The 25,499-nt window shown below is 37.7% G+C and overlaps 1 protein-coding gene across 3 annotated transcripts in view; it reads right to left on the reverse strand.

Annotated features, from left to right (window-relative positions):
- The window catches only part of LOC126365988 (sodium/hydrogen exchanger 2-like), a 457,436-nt gene that overhangs the window by 132,539 nt on the left and 299,398 nt on the right, over positions 1–25,499 (reverse strand). For all 3 annotated transcript variants that reach the window (XM_050008801.1, XM_050008803.1, XM_050008802.1), the window contains 3 exons: positions 21,794–22,087; positions 18,480–18,525; positions 236–277 (listed from right to left, as the gene is read on the reverse strand). In XM_050008801.1, the coding sequence (XP_049864758.1) occupies positions 236–277; positions 18,480–18,525; positions 21,794–22,055 (350 nt within the window). In that variant the 5' untranslated portion in view covers positions 22,056–22,087. The remainder of the gene's footprint in view (positions 1–235; positions 278–18,479; positions 18,526–21,793; positions 22,088–25,499) is intronic.

Here is a 25,499-nt window from a genome sequence, read left to right on the forward strand (position 1 = left end):
CTACTATTTACTGCAATTCAGTTTCTAAAAAGAACTTCGGATTTAAAGTGTACTGAATGAATGCCCTAGTTTAGTTTCAGTTCCCAAGTATGAACTGTTATTCATAATGTTACTGCTCTTGTAAAAATTATAATTACAGAAATTCAAGTAATATTATCAGAATTAGGTATATATGATCTGAAACATAGTATATATAACATGTAAAGATCATGTAATGAATAATTAATTTACTCACTAAATGATTGCTCCAACTGTCACACCCACAACAATCATAAGGCTGAAAAAAACAGAAGCAGTTATTATATTTTTTGTTTATAATGTGTAAGAGAAAATCCTTACAAACACATAACAAAAAACATATGATTAATATATTTGCATTGATTACTCCATGTGTAATTTGTTCATTGCTTTCATGTGGTGTACTGTTTTGAGGTCACTAATTTAAAGTGCAATAGTATAGTTTGCAAAAAAATAAGCCACCTGCATTTCTTTTGTGTCATTGTAGAATGTGATGCACATCTCTGTTCAGCAGGCAAGAATTTTCAGACTACCATCATATAAACGTCAGCCTCCCAAAAATTTTGTAATTTATGATATGCATCTACATTTGTAAAGTACATATGTTGTAAACAAATGTACTTATTTTCACATTTCCAAGGAAGTGCTCAACAAAAACACATCTCTATTGTGTCTAAATCTGCTAAAGGAAAGAATGTGAATGTGACTACAGAGATTATTTTTAGGAGTCCAATACTGACAGATATGGAACAATATTTTTAAGAAAAGGAACAAAATTTTTAACATAAAGTTGTCTCCAGAGATGTGTATTTTTCATTGCAGATGAAAATATTATTATTCCCTTAGTTGCATCATTGTTACAAATTGGTTGTGCAATGAATTTAGTCATCAGTGACTCAATACTGGACTTCAAATAAACTGAGATGGTATTTGCCGAATCCCATTTGTATCAAAACCATCAACAGGTCCCTCAAATTTACTGAGAATTGTACCAAAACAGACCTTATTTCTTAAAATATAAAATTTTTACAGTATTTTTGAGTCCTTTAATATGAGGTGCCAGTTTTCACAAGCGCGCGCGCACACACACACGGACACACACACACACAGATCCATCTGCAAATACACAGACACAAGCAGACATTTGTAAAGGACATTTACAAGTGTCTGCTTGTGTGTGTCTGTGTATGTGCGGACGGATATGTGAGTGTGTGTGCGAGTGTATACCTGTCCTTTTTCCCCCTAAGGTAAGTCTTTCCGCTCCCACAATTGGAATGACTCCTTACCCTCTCCCTTAAAACCCACATCCTTTTGTCTTTCCCTCTGCTTCCCTCTTTCCTGATGAAGCAACGGTTTGTTGCAAAAGCTTGAATTTTGTGTGTATGTTTGTGTTTGTTTGTGTGTCTATCGACCTGCCAGTGCTTTTGTTTGGTAAGTCACATCATCTTTGTATAAACAAAGATGATGTGACTTACCAAACAAAAGCACTGGCAGACTTGTGTCTGTGTATGTGCGGATGGATATGTGTGTGTGCGAGTGTACACCTGTCCTTTTTTCCCCTACGGTAAGTCTTTCCGCTCCGGGATTGGAATGACTCCTTACCCTCCCCCTTAAAACCCACATTCTTTCGTCTTTCATATATATATATATATATATATATATATATATATATATATATATATATATATATATATATGTGTGTGTGTGTGTGTGTGTGTGTGTCTGATGAAATATGTCTGCTTGTGTCTGTGTATGTGCGGATGGATATATGTGTGTGTGTGTGTGTGTGTGTGTGTGTGTGTGTGTGTGTGTGTGTGTGTGTGTGTGTGTGTTCTTTCCGCTCCCGGGCTTGGAATGACTCCTTACCCTCTCCCTTAAAACCCACATCCTTTCGTCTTTCCCTCTCCTTCCTGAAGAAGCAACCATCGGTTGCGAAAGCTAGTAATTCTGTGTGTGTGTTTGTGTGTTTTGTTCATGTGCCTGTCTGCCGGCGCTTTCCCGCTTGGTAAATCTTGGAATCTTTGTTTTTAATATATTTTTCCCATGTGGAAGTTTCTTTCTATTTTATTTATATATAGGTGGATGTAGTGTTAGGTGCGGAGGGTAGAAGGAGAGGGAGCTGGGAGGTAGGTAGAGGGATTAGGGATAACTGGTTAGTGGCTCAGAGGGATGCAGTTGGTTTGTCGGCTAGGGGTTTAGATTAGATTAATACTTGTTCCATAGATCCTGAATATGACACTTCGTAACGATGTGGAACGTGTCAGGTTAATGAAAGATGTCTGTACAAGATATTACATTACACAAAATATTGCACGACACTAATGCTTAAGTTTTTTTTCCCTCCCTTAATTTATATCTAAAAATTCAGCCAATGAGTAGAAGGAGTTGTCATCTAGACATTCTTTTAATTTATTTTTAAATGGTGGTTGACTATCTGTCAGGCTTTTGATGCTGTTTGGTAGGTGACGAAAGACTTTTGTGGCAGCATAATTTACCCCCTTCTGTGCCAAAGTCAGATTTAACCCTGCATAGTGAAGATCATCCTTTCTCCTGGTGTTATAGCTGCCGCCGCTCATACCTCACCTGTCTTTCAACAACTTCTTTGCCTCTGTAATTCCGCCTCGACTGACATCTCTGCCCTTACTCTTTGCCTTTAAATATGTCTGCTTGTGTCTGTGTATGTGCGGATGGATATGTGTGTGTGTGTGTGCTAGTGTACACCTGTCCTTTTTTTCCCCCTAAGGGAAGTCTTTCCACTCCCGGGATTGGAATGACTCCTTACCCTCTCCCTTAAAACCCACATCCTTTCGTCTTTCCCTCTCCTTCCTGAAGAAGCAACCATCGGTTGCGAAAGCTAGCAATTCTGTGTGTGTGTGTGTGTGTGTGTTTTGTTCATTGTGCCTGTCTGCCGGCACTTTCCCACTTGGTAAGTCTTGGAATCTTTGTTTGTGAGGTTACTGTGAGGATCCCTAGATCCTTAAATAGATGTCTGCAAGATGACCGTGGGTGGGCTCCAGCAATTATTCTGATTACACGTTTTTGAGCAATGAATACTTTTCTACTCAACGATGAATTACCCCAGAATATGATACCATATGAAAGCAGTGAATGAAAGTAGGCATAGTAAGCTAATTTACTGAGATTCTTATTACTAAAATTTTGCAATAACCCTAATAGCATACGTAGCCGAACTCAGACATTTCAGCAGACCATCAATGTGTTGCTTCCAGTTTAACCTCTCATTAATGGACACACCTAAAAATTTTGAAAATTCTACCTTAGCTACAGACTTCTGTTCAAAGTCTATATTTATTACTGGAGTTGTGCCATTTACTGTACGGAACTGTATATACTGTGTTTTATCAAAATTTAAAGAGAGTCCGCTTGCTGAGAACCACTTAATAATTTTGTGAAAAACATCATTTACAATTACATCACTTAGTTCTTGGTTTTTGGATGTTATTACTATACTTGTATCATCAGCAAAAAGAACTAACTTTGTATCTTCAGGAGGGAGGGGTGGCAAATATATGGGCTAGGTGTGTAATGTATGATTGTTGGGGCCAGTAGGGAGCACACACTGAAGGTGACATGTGAATGCGAGTTGGTGGGGTGACAAAATAGAGGAAGAGGAAACATTTGGTTGGAGGGTGCGAGGCAGTGGGTTACCTATGACTGCGACTAGGATGATTATGGGAGCAGAGGATGTATCGTAAAGATAAATCCCATCTGCGCAGTTAAGAGAAGCTGGTGATGGAGGGAAGGATCAGGATGGCATGGGTTGTGAAGTAGCCATTGAAACTGAGCATGTGTTGTACTCAGCCACATGTGCTGCTGGTGAAGCAGCCACTGACATTGAGAACATTGTACTCAGCTGCACAATGTGCCACCAAGTGGTCAAAGTTGACCTCCCAGTGGCATGACATGCAGCTGAGCACAACTTGCTCAATTTCAACGGCTGCTTCACAGCCCACACCATCTTGATCATTCCCTCCACCACCAGCCTCTCTAAACTATGCTGATGGAAGTCACCCTTACAACATATCATCCACTCTCGTAATCTTCCTGGCTTCAGTTTCAGGTAATCCACCTTCCCCAAACACTCTACACAAAAGTTTCCCCTTCCTCTATTCTGTCACCCCATTCCAGTTCGGATCCTGACGTTTACTCTAACTTGTCAATGGACAACTCCGAAATCTAGCAATTTCTCTTTCTTTTGTGTGCGTCTATCGACAACTCGGTGCTCCTTTTTTTCAATGAGTGGTTTCCTCTTAAAAAAAAAAAAAAAAAAAAAAAAAAAAAAGGAAAAGTATATCTGCCCAACATGGAAATCAATACTATGTGTAGCTCTTGGATCATGTCAAGGGATAATGGCAAGTAAATTTTCCACCATGAAAAATGTTTGTGATTAGTAGATGACCAGTATCATGCCAATAGACTGATGGTGTGACCAGTGTTGTGGACAGATAAGCCTTAGAAGTCCATCAGTGTGGGATGTCATGAACAACACAACAGCATTACTAAAGCAGAAGCCAACAAACTAACAGTAAATCCACACGAATGAGGGTTTTTAGACAGATAAAACATTCAAATTCAAATTCAGCAGATTCAAAAAAAAAAAAAAAATACTGAACAGAGAGAGAGAGGGGGGAGTTGGGGGGGGGGGGGGGGGGGGCAGATAGGCCTTATCATAACCTCACTACCCACCCCTGCTGGACTGCTGCTAACCTTTCAATGTGTGTGAGGTTTCTACTTCTCATGTAGGAGTTAGTCCAAAAGCTGAATATTTCCAGCATTCTTTTTCATTGTGCCAGTCTGCAATACAAGACTTCAGGATAATGTTGCACCCATTCTGATGTGGATGCATCCACTGACTTGATTATAAGGATGTCATAAGGCCACCATATGCTCCCTTTAGGAAAGAGAGCTCACAATTGTAGTAACTGGTCCTTGATATCCTGGATGCTGGCACTGTAATGGAATTGACATCTGAGCTGGTCACGTACATGTTCTATCAGGGACAGATTTTGGGATCTTGCTGGCCACAGAAGTACCTTGACATTAGGCAGGCAGTTCATAGAGACAAGTGCAATGTGTGGGCAAGCAGTGTCCTGTTGAAAAATGTCACATTGATCCTGTCACATGAGAGTTAACACACATGGACTCAGGATGCCCATGATGTACCACTGAGCTGTCAGAATTCCCTCAGTCATAACCAACCATGACCTGACAACAAACCTGGTGGCTCCACATACTACGACATCAAGAATAACACTGATGTGCCTCACCAAAATATTGGAAGAATGGGACATCTTCCCAGGTCACTGCCACACCTACATTCAGGGTAACACAGAACCATTCATTATCACTGAACACAACATGATGCCATTCATCAACTGTCCATGCTTCCTGGTCTTGGAACCACTCCAAGGACAGCAGTTTGTGTTGCTGTATTAGTGGCAGACTACACATGGGTTGGTAATTCCCTAGTCCAGCTGCTCTGCTGTTAGTCTCCAACAAATGGTGTGGGATGATGCAGAATGTTGCAGGGAGTCCATTACGTGTTCTTGGGTGGCAGGAACAGATGTGAATGGGTTACAATTTTCTTGGTGCACAAACGGTGATCCTACCATGTGGTGGTCAGATGTGCTCAGCTGGAACCTTGACAGCAAGTTTGCCTGCTCTCACATATCATGCAGCACGTAGGACCACTGTCACATCTGAGTGCCTCACAAATCTGGATGCTGCATGATTCAACTGTTGGGCAAATGAAGACCGACAAAGAGGCACCTCTCAAAGTCTGCCAGGTACTGATAATGCTGTCTCACATGAGTAAGTGGCTCTTTTGTATATTTCACAGTGAGCATTCAATGCCTGACACTATTCATGGGTCTTTTATACCCTAATTAAGTCTGGTCACAACATTAACACAAACAATACAAATATACTCTGGTGGTTAGTTCATGTGTAGCAGAGACATCTACATCTACATGGTTACTCTGCAATTCACACTTAAGTGCCTGGCAGAGAGTTCATTGAACCATTTTCATATTACTTCTCTACCATTTCACTCTCGAATGGTGTGTAGTAAAAAGGAACATCTAAATCTTTCCGTTCGAGCTCTGATTTCTCTTATTTTATTATGATGATCATTTCTCCCTATGTAGGTGGGTGCCAACAAAAGATTTTCGTATTCAGAAGAGAAAGTTGGTGATTGAAATTTCGTAAATAGATATCACTGCAAAGAAGACCACCTTTGTTTCAGTGACTGCCACCCCAACTTGTGTATCATATCAGTGACACACACACACCTATTGCACAATAACACAAAGTGAGCTGCCCTTCTTTGCACTTTTCTGATGTCCTCCATCAATCCTACCTGGTAAGGATCCCACACTGCACAGCAATATTCCAGCAGAAGATGCACAAGTGTAATGTAGGCTGCCTCTTTAGTGGGTTTATTGCATCTTCTAAGGAGTTCTGCCAACAAAGCGCAGGTCTGTTTTGCCTTCCCCACAATATTGTCATTGTGGTTTTCCCAATTTAATTTGCTCATAATTGTAATTTGTCTAATCATTTATATACCCATCATGAGTGTGGATTACTAAATAGCTTTATGTTATGGGCATCTGCAGCTGAAGTAGTCGATACTTAACAAATCAAACACTTCCAACTGTATATGAAGCTTTATTTACAGGAACATAACCGGTTTCATGATATCAAATCATGTACATCTGAACAAGATACAATGCCTACAGTTGGGATTATGATCTAAAAAAAAGAACGCATATCCTAATAATCTGAGCCATATGACAACCAATATAAAATTCTCACACATCAGTGAAACTTTAAGCCAGTAATATTGGAAGGAGGGGGCTCAATATTCTCAAAATAAGATGTTGTTACCCACATGAAGCAGGACATCACAGATCAAATTCACCTGTTGAAAAACTGACACGTTAATACACATTAACCCACAATGAAAAGAACAAAATAACAAATGTGCCAGCTACTAATATTGAAACCCTGATGGTTAAGAAAACTCAGATCATACCAGGAATCTGTGGACAGCATCCCTCCAACTGCCTCGTCATGCAGGGCCACAGTGCTAGTCAATGTATACATGTGTGTCACAGTGGAGGGCAGTAGCACTACTACACATGTAAATGGGGAAATTCCAACCATTTTCCAAGTGTGTCCAAATATCACATGAATGAGTGAGGCCGCCATTACACACTGAACTATGAAATATTACGCTACAAAAATAGATACAACAAAACTGACCAGATGCAAGAGTACATAACAACAAACCCAGGATCAGTATCCGAAGAATAAAAAAAGCTATCAGAGTCTCCTTGGGAGATAATAAAAGCTGGATAATACATTGTAATGTCTTAACACCATTTGAGTATTAAGAGTGTGTTGAGGATATTAGTTTATATTCCACATAGTTCATCTCTTCAAGAATGTTTAAGGTCTGTGTCACTTCTTATCTGCATAAGACTTCAGCTATACATATTATGGAATCGCCAAACTCATGTAAGTGGTTACTTAAAGTAGACTTTGAATTCCTCAAACATTGGCATTATATAAACCTAATGCCAAACACTCTGTGAGCCTGCCCCATATACCTTGCAGGACAACTGTCACAACTGATTCGGTATGCTCCAGTAGCATTGTACTTTTCACAAACAAACTTATCTCTATGTAAAAGTCTCCAGCCAAGATTCTGTGGAATAAATAATGCTGGCTTTATCTTTTTTGTCCTAAGCTTTTTGTCTACTTTTTGTGAAATTGTGCCAACTATGGTAACCAATGGAAGTGTGAGGAATATGAAGTCTGCTTTTATGTAACCAGTTTTGTGATTCTGACTCTATGTAAAATGTGTAGCTAATAATTTAAAAGTCTTACCCAGAGAAGAAAAGGGGAAGACATTAAACATTCTTGAAGAGATTGAAATTATGCAGAGTCTAAAGTTATGCCCTTGACACATCCTAAATAGACAGGTGGAGTTAAGAAATTACAACAAACTATCTAAGGTTTGATTGTCTTTCAAGGATGTGGTTGGTTTGTGGGATTAAAGGGATCAGACTTTCAAGGATGTAATGTAATAGTTTTTATTTTTTTATTTTTTTTTATTTCTTAGTTATTCATCCTGGGTTTCATGTTATATGGTGTTGCAACTCATCCATTTTACTGTATCTATTTTTTTTTATGGTGACATTTTGTAGTTTGTAGGGTTGTATTGTGTAACAGGGGCCTCATTCATTCCCATAATATTTGGACATGTGCAGAAATGTCTTTAACTTTCATCAATTATGTGTGTGGTGGCACTAATGCCATAGACTGTGACACATATGATTACATTGACTAGCAACGTAGTCTTTTGTGGCAATGCAGTTGGAGGGATGCTATTCACCATTTCCTGGTATGATCTAAATTTGCTTAACAATTGGGCCTTCAACATTGCTAACTGGGACTTTTCTTATTCTGTCCTTTTCATTGTAGGTTAACACTGTTCTAACATGTGTTTTTCAAATTGTGAATTTTTCTATGATGACCTGTTTGCTGCAAGTATCAGTTTTTTATTTTGAGAAGACCGAGCCTCCTTCTTTCCCAAAGTAAGATTTTAATATTTCACTGACAAGTGAGTATTTCATATTGGTTGTCAGATTAGTATAATAGGTGTCCACATTTTGGATCATAATGTTTAGTGTCTTGTTCAGATGTACACCTGAAGATGTGATTTGATATCATGAAACTGTTCATGTTCCAGTAAATAAAGGTTTACACATAGCTGAAAGTGGTTTATTTGTCAAATGTGAATTAAGTGTATGTATCCAACCTCATCTTTTAGATGCTTCAATTTTTTTTCTGCATACATCCTGTATCTGGATGTGGTAATGTTAGTGGGAGAGGCTGGCTGGATGCCCTACTTTCCACCAGCCTTCCCCTCAGGATGGAATCTGTGTACCCCATCATTGTATGTCTGCCCCATATGAAAATATGTGAACATTTTGAAAATGCTTGTGATTCATGTAACTGAGGTGAGACATGGGTACCAACCCAGTATTCACCTAGTTGGAAGTGGCAAACCATCTAAAAGCCACATCCACGCTTGCCAGTACACCAATCATTATCATTGATCCTCTGGGTGGAATACTGGCTTCAAAAACTTAAATCATTAAATGAAAAAATGAATACAAAATTAGCTGAATTTTGCCACAATCTGTAAATAATGTTATATGGATCACCATATATACTACAACCCTATAGGTGTAGAACACAACATGGTGTTTACCAAGATCCTCTCCCAGTGGCTTGTCAATTGCACCAGACGTTGTGAAGGCATTGCCAATTACACACTCAAAATTTTTTGCCATGATTTTCTTTTGTTCTCTATTTTTTGTTGTTGCTCCTACTGGAATATGTAATTATGGTGATGTAACGTGCTACTGTGGTTTTTAAATGTAAAGATGTAATTGTGATTATTTCATTTTTCAATTTATAAATATGTTTCTTGCTTTTTAACTGTGAAAAAGTATCTAAATTTCTTTTTTGGTATTTTATTAATTGCAAAAATGCTGCCAAGAATATTTATAAAGATTTATGTAATTTATGATAGTGATATAACATCTGTAGAGAGGGAACAGCGATAGCCATATCAATAGTCGGACAGAGGATGTGTAGTTGAAGGTATGGTGGATGATGGGTCTGTGAAGCGTGCAAGGGAAAATTATACTATGTTTTTATGGAAAGCACCTGGAATTGTATGGACAGTGATACCAAACTATAAGAACATCAATTTGCTGTACCACTGTGGCACATAATGCCTTCACTAGTGAACTTTAGGAGCAAATAAACTGGACTGTGAAAGTGCTGCTAATAAGATTTTGTTGTGACTGACACAAACAGTGCTTTTCTGCGAATGAACTTTGCTGGCATTGATTTTCAAGTGGTGGAACTGTTGTCTTTGGCGTCTTATCAAGCCATGAAAGTGGAGGCTTTAATGAACTGTGCAGTATATCTGACTTTCAATGACATTACAGAAGTTTGACCTCTGAGAACAGAGTGTAAATTGTTTATGGTGCGCATCACATAAAAGAACAATTATATGAACTGTGTATTTGTGTCTATGGCTATATGAATGTGACAAACTGTGTAGTTATGGATGAAAGAATCACAGACAGAGCACAAAGTGTATAAACAAACACAGTCTTCTTAATGTGCTTTGCAAGAGGGGACATGTCAACAACGTTCACATACCAGCATCTTGTGGTTTGTTAATCACCACTGCGTTACTGATACAGCTGTGCAGAAACTTTGTTCACATTTTGCCAGAGAAGATTAACAAGCAGAACTGCCTGTATCCTGCTCACAACATCGTAACCCACTGACATTGTGCTGCCCAGTGCAACGCTTCTTATGCAACAAAAAATTAAGATATTTTGCTGAACACTATTCCTTGATTTAAAAACTTTCTTTCTCTATTAAAAGTAGTAGAGTTATGTACTCTATTCAAATCAGTTCTTCGCTTATTTATGTTTGCTCTCTGCTATTGAAAATTAAAGTAGCATTAGTGAACAGTTGCATGGTAGTCATTGTTGGAAACACCAGTAAATACAAACCTCATCCTCTCACTAGAACAATTTCTCCTTGCATCTCAAAATTATTGTAGCTGCATTAATTTAGGTGATTTTATGTATTGTTATGAGTACAGAATGTGACAGTGACTGATAAAAGTATTTTGTCATGAAATATGGCTACACACGTAAATTACAGTGACCGCCCTAATTGCCTGAGATCTGACCAATGACATAAAAGCTGCTATTTCACCATTTTTACATTTCCTGCTGTGAGCACAAATCATATATGTCATGTAGTGTCCTGCAGTTGGCAGGAAAGAACTAGTGATCAAGTTTGAACACACTTCATTATAACTATTGTAAAATGTCTTCTAGGCATGCATCAATTTCCAAACTCAAGAACAATTATTCAAAAGTATTACTCTACAGAATTACAAAGATACAACTTTCTACTAAAGGCTACAGTGAGTATCTACTATGCTACAGCTGGCAGCCAGAGCTGTCCTGGCTGTAGGTACACACTGCTGGTCTGACTTTGTTGGCATGCTTATAAATGCTTATAATGCCGATTCAGCGGAGTGCTACACATAGTCATATTAGTTACAACTGGTGGATCTCTGTCACATGGCTTTTCATGAAGTGGTTCTGTGTTTATGTGGAAAATCTGTTGTTGTTTGCATCTACTGGTGATGTTTCAATCTGAGCTCTTGAAGGGAGGTTCGCAGCCCACCTTGCTTATCTGTTGTGCAGGGCCTGTAACTGATAAGGGGCCACTATGACATGTCAGTTGTCAAAACACATGGGGAATGTTTACACAATACTAAAAGCTTTGATATTGTATTGCTATGAGTCATAGTATTAAGTGATGCTGGTTGTACCCAAAAGCGGGTAGATGCATGGCGAGTTGTGTGTGATTCACATAAGTTTCTCACCTTTTCTAAATTCTGTCAGATATTGTCTTTGATGTTTTTGAAGTTTTGTAGGGTATGTACACAATATTGTTGATTCAGGCTACTTTCAGTGCAGTTTCTCTTAAACATTCACTTTTTCAGTTCATAAATAAAGTGGGATTGTGACCAGTTGAGAAATATAACAAATAGATTGGTTTTCCAACTACAATTTTGGGTAACTTCACAGTTCAGATTTTGATAATAATTTTTCCTATGGAGTCAGGTCATTATATATGGCACCGTGTTGTGACAGGACAGTGTTTTAGTAATACTGTCCTTTTGAATCTGTCAGCCGTAGTATCAGAGTTTGAAATTTGGAGGGGAAAAATTGTATTGTTTTGTTTTGTGTGGTTTCCTTTTGTAGACAAAATGACAATCAAAGAGGATGAGTGTGTATCTAGTTTCAAGGTGTGGGGAAGTGAGCAAGGAGAAAAAAAGAAGAAGAGTTGTTATGGAAAATGTAGATAAAGGATTAGACATTAAAGTGAAACCAGGTGCTAGCAGAGGTGAAAGGAGCGAAAGAAGGAACAGATAAAGGGCAGAAGGAAATGAGGGATGAGGTGAAAGAAATCAGAGAATGGTTGGAAAAGAGACAAGAAATGAAAGAAGGTTTACAGAAAGGATGAAAGAAGGGATGGAAAAAGGGCAGAAAGAAATAAAGAAAATAAAAAAGGGCAGGAGGAAATGAAAGAGGGGCTGAAACAGTTAGATGAAAAATTCAGTCAAAGATTGAAAGACTTCAAGAAGACATTGGAATACAGGTCAGAAAGGAAGGTGTCTGAGGTCAATTTAGATCTGGGCAAAGATTTTGCAAAGTTCAAAGATGATATTAAAGAGATGTTTAAAGAGACAGAATTTGAGTTACAGGAGAAACAAAAAAAATTGAGTTTGAGGTAAAGGGAAAGGTAGAATGCTTGGATAAAAATGTTGAAGGTCAAGCTAATGAGTTTAAACAAGGTAGAACTGAAGTCAAAGAGTATTGTGACAAAATCTTCAAAGAATATAGCCAAAAGACTGAGGCCAAAGTGGAGCAAATTAAAGAGACCACTACTGTGATTGAAAATATAGTGGGGACTAGAAAGCCCAGTAGAAGATAGGAATTATACAGTTTCATCTGTAGTAGTGCATGTGAGAGATGGTAGTAGTTTTATTAATATAGTGATTGACCCTAGGAATAATGTGCATCCTGTGTCTTTTATAAACAGTCTAAATAGTCAGCTTACTGTAGAGTGGATAGACAAAGATAAATTGAGGAGGGCTACTGCTAGTCTAGAAGGTGAAAGTTTGTATTGGAGAGCTGATGCACCTGATAAATATGAAACATTTGAGGAATTTGAGTCAGCTTTTCTGGGAGAGTACTGGTCCAAAGAGAAACAAAGTGGTGTTATTGAAGGCTTTAAGAAGGCCCCACAGTATGTTAGAAGAAATAGAGAGAGTAAGCAAGAGTACTATGAAAGGTGGATCAATAAATTGAAACACTTGGATGGTACTTAGAGTAATAGGTATACAATAGAGATTTTAATGGGGATGTTACCACCTTATTAAAGGTGTTTCTTGATAGGGCATAATAATAATAATGGGAAATATTTTCTGAATAGAGTGAGGGATGTAGACCGATGGCAGACAAATTGTTCATTTCGTGAAAACAGAGATTATGAGTGGTACCAAGGAAACAGAGAACAGGCTAACAGAGTGAATCAAATAAATGTATGAGGTAGAGGAAGTTTTAGGGGTAACAGTAAAGGTCAGGAAATAAGGAGAGAATTTCATCGGGGAAACAGTATCCCGCAACAGTGAGAGCCCGTGCTGGGGCAGTTCACATATTGGGGCCCACTAATATGGCCAGTTGCCACAATGAGGCAAGGTGTCTAGTAGTTCTTAATGACACTAGTAATGCTAGTGGAGATGACAGAAGGTGTAGAGGTCAGAACTTGGTGATTTAAGAGACAGTGGCTGAAGTTAGTTATAGGAGGAACAAGGCATCAGTAGGTTCTTGTATGGAGATGTTTCCCCCTGTGTATTATGGTGTAAGGGAATATGAAGAGATGTAGGGAAGTAAAAGAGAAAATAATGTAATACAAATTGCAAGTGTTAGGAGTGAAGAAGAAGGAGATAGTGAGAGTATTTGTAGTGACAAAAAATGAGAGGAGGTACAAAGGGACACATTTCTTTTACACAGTATTTTGCAGGAAAATGGTAATGAAGGAGGGCAAATTTCTAATGTTCTTGTGGGAGAGACTTCTACATATTCTTTGAACCATAATGTCAATGAAAATACAGAGGAAGATTTGTCTGTTCATCATTGGTAAGGATAAAGGGGTGACAACTTGCAATATGAAAGATAGATGTTTCTATGTGATTCAGAAAGAGTTGGTAAAGGTGGAAAATCCAGAATTAGGTTGTGGAAATTGGGAACATAGCAATATTGAGGAACAATTATTGCATGAGGAAGAGGATTTTGATGATATTAAAGCTGGGCAACCTTTTGTAAAAATAAGGGTCTACAGTAGGGAAGAGAAAGCTCCTATAGACACTGGTAATGAAATTAGTGCAGTAGCTGAAGAATTTTATAATTGTATAAGGGATGATAATGAGGTAATGGGTATGCAATTTTTTTGTGGTACCTGCCTTCAGTGTTAATATCATCCTGGGCATGGATTGGTTAATGGATTGCAAAGCAGAGGTTAATTGTGGGGATAGTTTCATCAGTTTTGAGAGTGAAGGGTCAGAAACAAACCTCTTTGTTTGTCTTGAATGGCTAAATTTGCACTTGACTTCAGGAATTGTGTTGATCCATGACAATGCTTGTCCACACACTGCTGGCACAACCCATTGGCTCCTTGAACAATTTCAATGGGACATTTTTGATCACCTGCCATACAGTCCTGATCTGGCACCCTGTGACTTTCACCTTTTACCTGAACTGAAGACGTGACTAGGAGGGCAGCACTTTCAAACCAATGAAGATCTTCAAAACAACGTCAATGCTCATTTGCAGTCATTGGTGGCAACATTTTTTGAAGAGGGTATTGCAGAACTTGTCCATAGGTATGATAAATGTCTCAACCTTTTTTGTAATTATGTTAAAAAGTAACCATAAGTGTACAAAACTTTTGGTAATAAAATAATTGTTTTCTATGAACTGTTTTTTTTTTTAAATAGCCAAATTGAGGTTGCAAAAGAAAAAAAAGGAACAGAAAGATAGAAAGAAAATGGCCCTCATATTTTCAGATAAGCCAGGTAAAAATAAGAATTTTTAGTGTTAATTAGATTGAAAACACATAAGCCTTTTGCACGAAAACCTTTTACTATACTGTTTGTGTTGAGGGAAGCAGTGTATAAGGAAATTGAGAGGATGGTAGAGTGTGAGGTCATAGAGAGGAGTAAGAGTGGATATTGTGGCCCATTGATAGTAGTGGATAGGAAGGATGGCAGTATGAGGGTTGTCATAGATGCTACAATGTTGAATGCTATAGTGAACAGAGAAACTGATTGCTTGGAGAAAATGGATGGAATATCACAAAAATATTATAATATGAATTATGTGCTAGGTCTTGATCTAACAGGTGGTTACTGGCAAATTACACTTGCAAAGGAGTATATGATGTGTACTGCATTCTTGGTGAATGGGAAGTGTTACCAATATCTTGGGGTTTCCTTTGGTTTGAACATTAGTGTGTCAGTAGTCATACGAGCTCTCTGCCAAGTCTTAGCACCAGAACTGCATTCAAAAATAACAGTATATGTGGATGACCTATTAGTTGCTACAGAAACTTGGGAAAATTATTGTAATTTATTGAATGAGGTATTTCAGGCTTTGAGAAAAGTGGGCAAGACCCTGAGATTTAAGAAATGCGAGTTCATAAGAAAGGAGATAAAATTCTTGGGTACAATCCTATCAAACACTGGTATCAAAGTTGACCCTGACAAGATAAAAGCAGTTAAGGAATTTCCACCTCCCAAGAATCGTAAGCAATTGAAGTCTTTTCTATGTCTGTGTAATTTCTACAGAAATTTTGTGTCTGGTCAGGTGTTCAATAATTCATGTGTGAATAAGTTGTTGCATCCCAAGGTACCTTTTTCTTGGCCACGTGAATGTGAGAAAGCTTTTGATCATCTTAAGAAAGCTTTGAAGGAAGATAGAATTTTATGCAATCTGGTCTCAGACAACCCTTTTGTTTAGGGACTGACTCCAGTGCATATGGTATCAGAGTGGAATTGTTCCAGAATTTTGGAGATGATGAGAAGGAAGATCATAGGACAATTGCCTTTTCAAGCACATTGTTGGCAAAATATTAGAGAAATTATACTGTAACTGAATGTGAAGCTTCAGTGATAGTTTGGGGATTCAAAAAATTCAGAGATTATCAATGGGGAAGCAAAATTTATCATTTATATTGATCACAGAGCTCTCATATTTTTTTAAGAAATGCTGCATTTATGGCCGACAAGGTGGACAATATTTATGCGGCAGTTTGAGTATGAGATCAAACATGTCAAAGGTACACAGAACAGGGTGATGGATGCATTATCCATGTTGCCACTAGGAGAAAGGGTGAAGTAGGTTGAGATTTAGATGAAGAGGGTGTAAAATTATTTTATATAAAAGAAAATATAAAATATTTGTAAATACATGAGGAGATATCAGCATCATCATGAGGTAAGGAAAATGGTAAAGAGAGACTTGGATGTGTCAAATGCTAACAATAAGTTTCCAAAGTACCACAAAGTACATGGGAGAGTTTTATTTAGACAACCAACGAAAATTCAGAGGATTGGAAGGTGTATTGGCCCAGTGAATATATAGGTGACATAATTGATTACATTCATTTGAGTTTTTGACATGTAGGTGCTAAAAAGTGTGTACAGAAATTGAGAGACTGTAATTTTTGACAATATGGTAAAGTGGATGAATAACCATATTAAAACATATGACAAATGTCAGAGAGCAAAAGTTATGAGTCAAACGTATAGGATTCCAATGCAAATGATAAATCAAAAAACTTAATGAATGTATTACCAGTGGATTTTTACGACCCTCTGCTGAAGACAAAAGGAGGTTTTGCTTATATTTTTGTAGTATTGGCAGTTTTATCTAAATTTGTAAAGCTCCATCCTCTGTGCAATGCAATTGGCAAGGCAATTTTGACCAAGTTAAAATAGGACTATTTTGTGAATTTGGTAAACCCAAAGCTATATTTTCTGAGAACAGGTCACAGTTTACTGATAGTGACTGCTAGTCATGGAATAACTGTAATATATATACATCAACTTATCATTTGGTAGGAATTCCTGTGGAACGTGACATGAGGGAAATAGGAAGATTTTATATGTGAATGTATTGTAACAACAAGCATAATTCATGGAGAGATATCATAGAAATTATCAAGGATGTGATGAATACTGTGAGTCATGATGTAACAGGGTTTACTTTCTCTATTAAAAGTAGTAGAGTTATGGACTCTATTCATATCAGTTCTTTGCTTGTTTATGTTTGCTTTCTGCTATTGAAAATAAAGGTGCCATTAGTGAACTAATAGTTGCATGGTAGTCATTGTTGAAACACCAGTAAGCATAAACTTCTTCATCTCATTAGAACTAGTTCTCCTTGCAACTCAAAATTATTGCAGCCACATTAATTTAGATGATTTTATGTGTTGGTTCCCTGAGAACTGACTAGTGACATAAAAGCTGCTGTTTCACCATTGGTACATTTCCTGCTGTGAGCATGAATCATATATGTCAGCTGTCAAGACACATGGGGGATGTTTACACAGTATTAAAAGCTTTGATATTGTATTGCTATGTGTCGTAATATTGAGAGATGCTGGTTATACACAAAAGTTGGTAGATTTATGGTGAAACCCTCTAGTGTTCATGTAATTATTAACAGTGTTGTACGTGATTCAACTAATTTTGTCACCTATTGTAAATTCTGTAAAATATTGTCTTTGGTGTTTTTGAGGTTTCGGAGGGAATATAAACAATTTTGTTGACCCAGGTTATTTTCAGAGCAGTTTCTTATAAACATTTGGTGTTTCAGTTCATAAATAAAGTTTTGGATTGTGACCAATTGAGAACTATAACAAATAGTATGGTTTTACAACTATAGTTTTGGTGATTTCACAGTTCAGATTTTGATAATTATTTTTGCTATGCGGTGAGGTCATCACAATCTATACTGGTACAGTAAACAGTTTGATACAAGCAAATCTACCCCCAGTGTACTTCCACCTCCACAAGATATACTCAGTTGAGACATAATGTAAACAGACATTGCAGTGACATATATAAGTGAAAGAAACAAATAAAATATCACATACAGCATATGAGACATGTGTTGTCAATTTTCAAAAAATATGCCAATGTCTTGCGTTGTTTATTAGAACTAAATGTTACATTTATGGTTTGTGACAAGACATCACAATTCTTAACTTTCTGTCATCAGACTTCTTCACAGTTGAAATGATACACAGTGATCAGGTTCATGACTGTTATGTGAAGAAATGTCAATGTATTTATGTAACACAATTTACTAACATTGAAATAATATCTTTCCTGACAGAACACTACATAAGGCAGGCCTTGTTTCATGGTACACTCAGCTACATTTACAGTGGGGCATACATGGAAAGTTAAATGTTCTATGACCAGTCTCTCAAATTTCAGATAGTCGTAAAACATTTCATTTGATTAAGGGACAGACCAGAATATTCAGACAAGACCCACCTCTTCATTTGATGTCTGGAAACTTGAATCTATGACTTTTAACACATAGCCAACAGAATTAACGATGTAATGAGAGGCATGCTACATAATGTGTAAGACATCAGTTGGCATAAACTTTCCATTCCTTCTCCTGTTGGCTGTAGCATCTCTATAGCTTTGATTCATTTGCATTAGTAATGTAACAATTTACACTTACCAAGACTCTGGAACTCGTGAAGAAAGCCATTGGGCATGATGGAATCCTGAAATTTTTAGAAAAAATTAAATGTAACTGCCTTGGCATTTAAAATATATGGGCATACTATTCAAAAACACACCAAGATAAATAACTGAATTAGAGATAACTGTCATGATGAACAGGGGTGCTGCAGTTGATGGAGAGTTGATAGTTGGTATAGTTGGCTCAGGCATAAGGTCTTAATAAGAAAGAAAATTCCACTGACAGTCCAATCTGTGCACACAATGAGGATGACGCAATGTCTCAAAAAATATTTGATTTTTGTCAGATAACCAGGGTCAGACATTGCTAGCAGTTGTCCTAGAGTCAGGCAGTATTCTGTTTCCACATACACAACAAACACTGCTTTTATGTTCAACTGCATGCAGATGATAAAGGTTATTAATAATTAGCACACATTGTAAACACTAATTGGCAGGAACATACAGTAAGTCACTTACCAATTCAGTATTGTGTAACACATGAGGGGTGTTGAAAAAGTAATGCAACACTTTTTTTTTTTCAGGGGAAATTTTGTTTGCAAAAATGCATAATTTGTTGTGGAACATTTTAAAATATTCCTGATTCAGCTCTTATAGTTTCATTATGTTCTCATAGAAGGCAGTGCTATATGCCACCTTCAAAATGGCTTCTGTAATTGAGGTGCATTCCTATCAGAGAGCTGTCATTCAATTTCTTTTGGCAGAAAACCAGAGTGTCACAGGTAGTCATAGGCACTAGCAGAATTTCAACAGAGATCTGACAGTGAGCAAAAGCATGATGAGTTGTTGGGAAAGGTGTCTGCCATCATCGCAAAAAGGTTGTGCAAACTTATCCAACATTGGAACATGCAGACACTCTCATTCAAGGTGATCAACAGATCACAGTCAAACACTTTGCTGAACAACTGGATGTCTCTGTTGGTAGTGCTGACACACTCGTCTACCAGTTGGGGTATTTAAAGGTGTGTGCCTGTTGAGTTACTTGACACCTAACAGAAGAACATAAGGAGCAAAGATGGACCATCTTTGTGGAATTGCTTGCACATTATGACAATTTTTTGTTGAAGATCGTCACAGGTGATGAAACATGGCTTCATCACCTGGAACCAGAAACAAATTGCCACACCACCTCCCCTCAGCAGACAAAGTTCAAAGCTGCATCCACAGTCAGTTAACTCTTGGTGACAGTCTTCTGGGAATTTGAAGGTTTATTTCTTGTAGGAGACGAGGTACTGGCAGAAGCAAAGCTGTGAAGATGGGGTGTGAGTTGTGCTTGGGTAGCTCAGATGGTAGAGCACTTGCCCACGAAATGCAAAGGTCCTGAGTTCAAGTCTCAGTCCAGCACACAGTTTTAATCTGCCAGGAAGATTCATGGGCTGTAGCAGGCTGTAATGTGATTTTTTAATCATGCAATTAGCTAATTTTGACAGATTGTCATTGTCAAGCACCTGTAAAACCAGCTTGGAAATGCACTTAATTTTCTGCATACATTGCCATGTGTCAATAACACTTTCACAACTCACATTAATATAAAGATTGAAATTAGGTAATTGCATGGTTATAAAATTTTAAAAAATCACATTACAGCGTACTACAGGTAGTGTTAATGCTTATTCAACATATGGAGGCTGTGAATCTCCACAAATACAAAACTTTAATTTTAGAACTGGTTGTGTGTGATTTGTAAGCAATCTCCTTTGTAGATTGATTGCACTCCTCTAGTATTCTACCAATAAACTGAAGTCTGCCATCCGCTTTAGCCTATGGGATCATTCCATTTCATATTACATATTACTGATCATCATGGCTGAGTTCAGTATCAATAAATATAAAGAGAAAAAAAGTAAATTTGACAGTGATCCACACATTTACTTAATAACTGATTACAACATCATATAATGATAGGAGGAAGATTAGAGAAGATGAAATTCAACAAGACATGTGAGGCACTGTAACTGGTCAACAGCCTTACAGTCTCAATCATATTTAGTACAACTGCAAAATAGTACAACTTCACATCCTACTACAAGGTCCCCAAGGTCTGTGGGATCTTGTGAAATGTTCATGAATCTAACACTCTGACTGGAAGGTCCATACCAACATGAGCTACTGCCTTCAATAAGGAGGCATCTACACTTCAACTGTACATTGGTGTTGCATTGAATATCAATCTACAAGCATAAAAGTATTGATTTTAAAACTTTGGCTTGTAAACAGTATAAACTCATATGCTTTTTCCACTTCTGACACATGCAGCAGTATACATTTTAGTGAATTAATACAAGTATTAATTTTTATGCCTCAAACAAAATTCTTCTCTACTTCCTAATGTTAACATCTTATTTTTGGAACTATACATAAAGGCAATGCTAAGGGAGCTAGATTAGGAAATGAGACACTAATAGCAGTTGATGATTTTGCTATTTGAGAAGTAAAATAACTGATAATGGGTGAAGTAGAGAAGATATAAAATGTAGACTGGCACTAGCAAGAAAAGAACTTCTGAAGAAGAGGAATTTGTTAACACTGAATATAAATTTAAGTTTTAGGATGTCTTTTCTGAAGGTATTTGTCTGATGTGTAGCCTTTTATCAAAGTGAAACACAGGTGATAAGCAGTTCACAAAAGAAGATAACAGAAGCCTCTGAAATGTGGTGTTACTGAAGAAGGCTGAATATTAGATTGCTAGATCACGTAACTAATGAGTAAGTACTGAATAGAAATGGGGAGAAAAGAACTTTTTGGCATAATGTGACTAAAAGAAAGGATTCTCTGTATGTCCATCTTTTTTAAAATGGTTGAGGGACTCAGTTGTTTGATAAAGGATGTCAAATTAAATACCTTTCAGCCATCAGTTTTCAACCTTATTTTAATTGACAACCAGTTTCAGAATTTTATTACATCAGGCCTCTGACCAATGTGCAGGAAAAATCTACCTTACTTGTGTTCAAAACAGGTGCCAGTAGTTTCTACAAACATCACCTGCTAACTGGAAGATTGGTTGATAGGATATATTCAGAGACTTCAATGAATCATCAGTTTAATATTCAAGGAAAGTGTGGGTGGTAAATATTGTAAAGGGGGACCAAGAGACAAACACAGTAAGTAGGTTCAAAGGCATGTAGGTTGCAGTAGTAACTCAAAGATGAAGAGACTTGCACAGAATAGAGTAGTGGGAGTGCTGCATGAAACCAGTCTTTGGACTGAAGACCACAACAGCAATGAATGGGATCTTCTTCCATACAACATACACTGATTGCTGAGAATAGTAAAATATTAAGTAATACTCACCAACTTTTGCTAGTCCTGTGACTACAATAAAGATTGTAAAAGTGAAGAACAAGCCTAGTTCATCCCAACGCCAACTAGCAACATGTACTCCATGGTGAACATTCACTTCCTCCAAAGCAACATAGGAGAAATTTCCTTCAGTTAAATTCTCAACATGATTGGATGCTGGTCCATAGCTTTCTTGTTCATAGTATGCTCTTCCATGAACTGATGATTGCAGCGAAACCAGCACTACTAGTATGTAAGTGAATTTTCCCGTCATTTTTGAATTTTCAGTTAACTTCAATGTTAAAGCTGCAAAATAAAAACCTTTCTTAGTTAATGTATAAATGTATCACTCCCACAAAAACAAAAATATGCTATGCATAAATTGGAACTAAAAGTAAGCATTTCTGGTCATTTAGAGTGGATGAAGAAACGATGAAGCTATAATTTAATTGTTTCAAGAGACATCTCAGCTCATGCACTTAAAATTATATGCACATTGATGAAGAAAATTAAATTTGGTATGAGAATATGATGTTAAACAGTGCAGAAAGTAATACCCTAAACTAGTCAGTATTATATCAAAATTTGACTACACATCATACCAAGGTAGGAGTGAAGATCTATACATGTTATTAATTAAACTCCACTGCCATGGTTTTTGTCTGCATGTTCATGCTAAGCTCAGGAACCACAATATGGATTTTGATACAGTTTTCACTAACAGACAATCTGATTCACTAGGAAGCTTTATGTGTATATTTTGTTACCACAAACTAATGATGACTTACTTGCAATATGCTGCAGGTGAAAAATCAGTCAATAACTTGTCTGGTAACTGAAATAAATGGTAGTACTAAACTTACAGCAGAGGCATAACCAATTATTTCATGTAATGATGAGTTTGTAATATATGTATGTTTATCTGATCCATATTTTATTGGTGTTTGGAGTGACATCAGGAGCTATGAGCTAATTCAGAGAATTTCGAAACCTCACTAGAATCTATAGATATTATAAATTAAAATCCTCTGCTGTATTTTTCTGTCCATACATGAAGATTAATCTCAGAAGCTAATGGAGTAATTTTTATAAGTTTCCACTAGTAGACAGATTGATTCATGAGGAAAGTACACACACACATCAAAAAAAGTTTTGCATCACCCTGGTTCCCAGACTCCTGAAGATAGAGGTTGACTGTGGATACTGTGTCACAGACACAGTCCTTTTGCCTGTTCAGAGATGTCACTAAACCCACCCAAAAATGTAAACAAACATGCATGAGCAGTGCCTATTAGACAGAGGGGTACAAGAGCCGATCAGTTCCAGTCATTCCACCAGGAAGGAGGTACAAGGCTCATTTGTCTGTAGTTCAACCATGCCTAGATGGACAATACTGCAGTTCAATCATATTCAAATTGTTACTTTGTGCCTGGAAGGGCTCTCAACAAGGGAAGTGTCCAGGCATCTCAGAGTGAACCAAAGTGATGTTGTTCGGACATGGAGGAGATACAGAGAAACAGAAACTGTCGATGCCATGCCTCACTCAGGCTTGCAGTGGATTGCTGCTACCTATGGATTATGGCTTGGGGGAAGCCTGACACCTAAGCCACCATGTTGAATAATGCTTTTCATGCAGCTGCAGGATGTCATGTTATGACTCAGGCTGTACGTAACAGGCTGCATGATGCACAACTTCATTCCCAATGTCCTTGTCGAAGTCCATCTTTGCAACCACGACACCATACAGTGTGGTACAGATGTGTTTGGAGGCAGCCCGGTCAGGCTGAATGCGTTCTACACACTGTCCAGCAAGTGCAGCAAGGTGGAGGTTCCCTGCTTCTTTTGGGGTGGCATTATGTGGGGCTGACGTATGCTGTTGGTGGTCACATAAGGCTGTACAATATGTGAATACCATCCTCCGACCAATAGTGCAACCATATTGGCGAGGCATTTGTCTTCATGGATGACAATTTGCACCCCCATCATGCACATCTTGTGAATGACTTCCTTCAAGATGATGACATTGCTCGAACAGAGTGGCCAGCATGTTCTCCAGGCACGAACCCTTTCGAAAATGCCTGCAATAGACTGAAAAGGGCTGTTTATGGACGATGTAACCCAGCAACCACTCAGAGGGATCTACCACTAAATCAACATTGAGGAGTGGGGCAATCTGGACCAACAGTGCCTTGATGAACTTGTGGATAGTATGCCAAGATGAATACAGGCATGTATCAATGCAAGGGGACATGCTACTGGGTATTAGAGGTACCGGTGTGTACAGTAATCTGGACCACCATCTCTGAAGGTCTCACTGTTTGGTGGTACAACATGCAATGTGTGGTTTTCATGAGCAGTAAAAAGGGCAGAAATGATGTTTATGTCGATCTCTATTCCAGTTTTCTGTACAGGTTGCGGAACTCTTAGAACTGAGGTGATGAAAAACATTTTTTGATGTGTGTGTTTTAAACTGAACCCCCACTGTTTTTTCTGTCTTTATGTGAAGGCTAATCTCAGGAACTGCTGGAGGGACTTAGATATAGTTTTCACAGATAGATAGACTGATTCATAGTGAAGGCATGTGTATATCACTAAATATTATAAATACTTCATCTAGCCATAGATACTTAGTACCATCCTTGCTCAGTCATGGTGAGTCACTAGTAGATTATCACAATACAATGTTCCATGACTTCATGTGGATTACAATATTTCAACATGTAATCAAGTCATATGTTTCTTTAATATTGAAAATTGCAATATCCAAGGTGCTCAGAGTCTGGACTACAATCAAACTGCGAAATGCTTTTGGCCACAAGATACTGCTTATGGCTGAGTTGGGTTCTTGACACAATCTGATTTCTATAACTCAGCTAAAAATCTGTAGCTTGTCTTTTATTAGACTTGCAAGGAAAGGCCTGGACTGAAGTGTGCACAAGCTGAAAAAATATGAGAGATATCCAGAAAGAAACAGATGTTTTTAAGTAAAAAATTATCAATATTGAAAAACCAAATTTTATTATATACATTTTGAAGACGTACTCTTAAGCTAGATAAACTATATAACTACCATTCAAATTGAGGCACTTATTATAGCATGGTACAAGTTTTTCCATTACCGTATCTGTAGAACTCTGCTGCCTGTGGTCACAAGTACTGGTTTATACCAGCATACAGATCGGTGTTATATCAAAGCTTTGTGTAGTGAGCCATGTCTCCATTGTTGGGAAGAGGTAGTAGTTGCTTGGTACCAAATCTGGGGTGTATGGTGGATGATCAAACATCTCCCATCCAAAAGCCTGTAGGAGCTCTCAGGTACAATTAGCCATATGTGGACATGCATTTTGCACTATGTTTTCCATGACACTTGTTTTGAATCATCCACCTTAACTTTGTGAGTGTTTGAAAACACCTCTCTGAGGCAATTTTTGTGCCATGTCAAAGGAAATCAATGAGAACCACTCTCTCAGAGTCCCAAAACACAGCATCCATGATCTTTCTTCCGGACAGTGTTTGCAAGCACTTCCTTGGTTCATTGAGAGAATTTGTGTCCCCATTCTATTGACTGCCTTTTTGTTTCACAATTGACATCCTCCACTCAAGTCTCATCCACAGTTATGATGCAGTCAATAACTTTGTTAACATTGTGCTTGTAATCTTTGAGAAAGATTGGTGTTGCATACAGTCTCTGTTTTTAGTGGTCTTCTAACATGATTTC

Source organism: Schistocerca gregaria, chromosome 4 (genome assembly GCF_023897955.1).
Source record: "Schistocerca gregaria isolate iqSchGreg1 chromosome 4, iqSchGreg1.2, whole genome shotgun sequence".
Taxonomy (NCBI): Eukaryota; Metazoa; Arthropoda; class Insecta; order Orthoptera; family Acrididae; genus Schistocerca; species Schistocerca gregaria.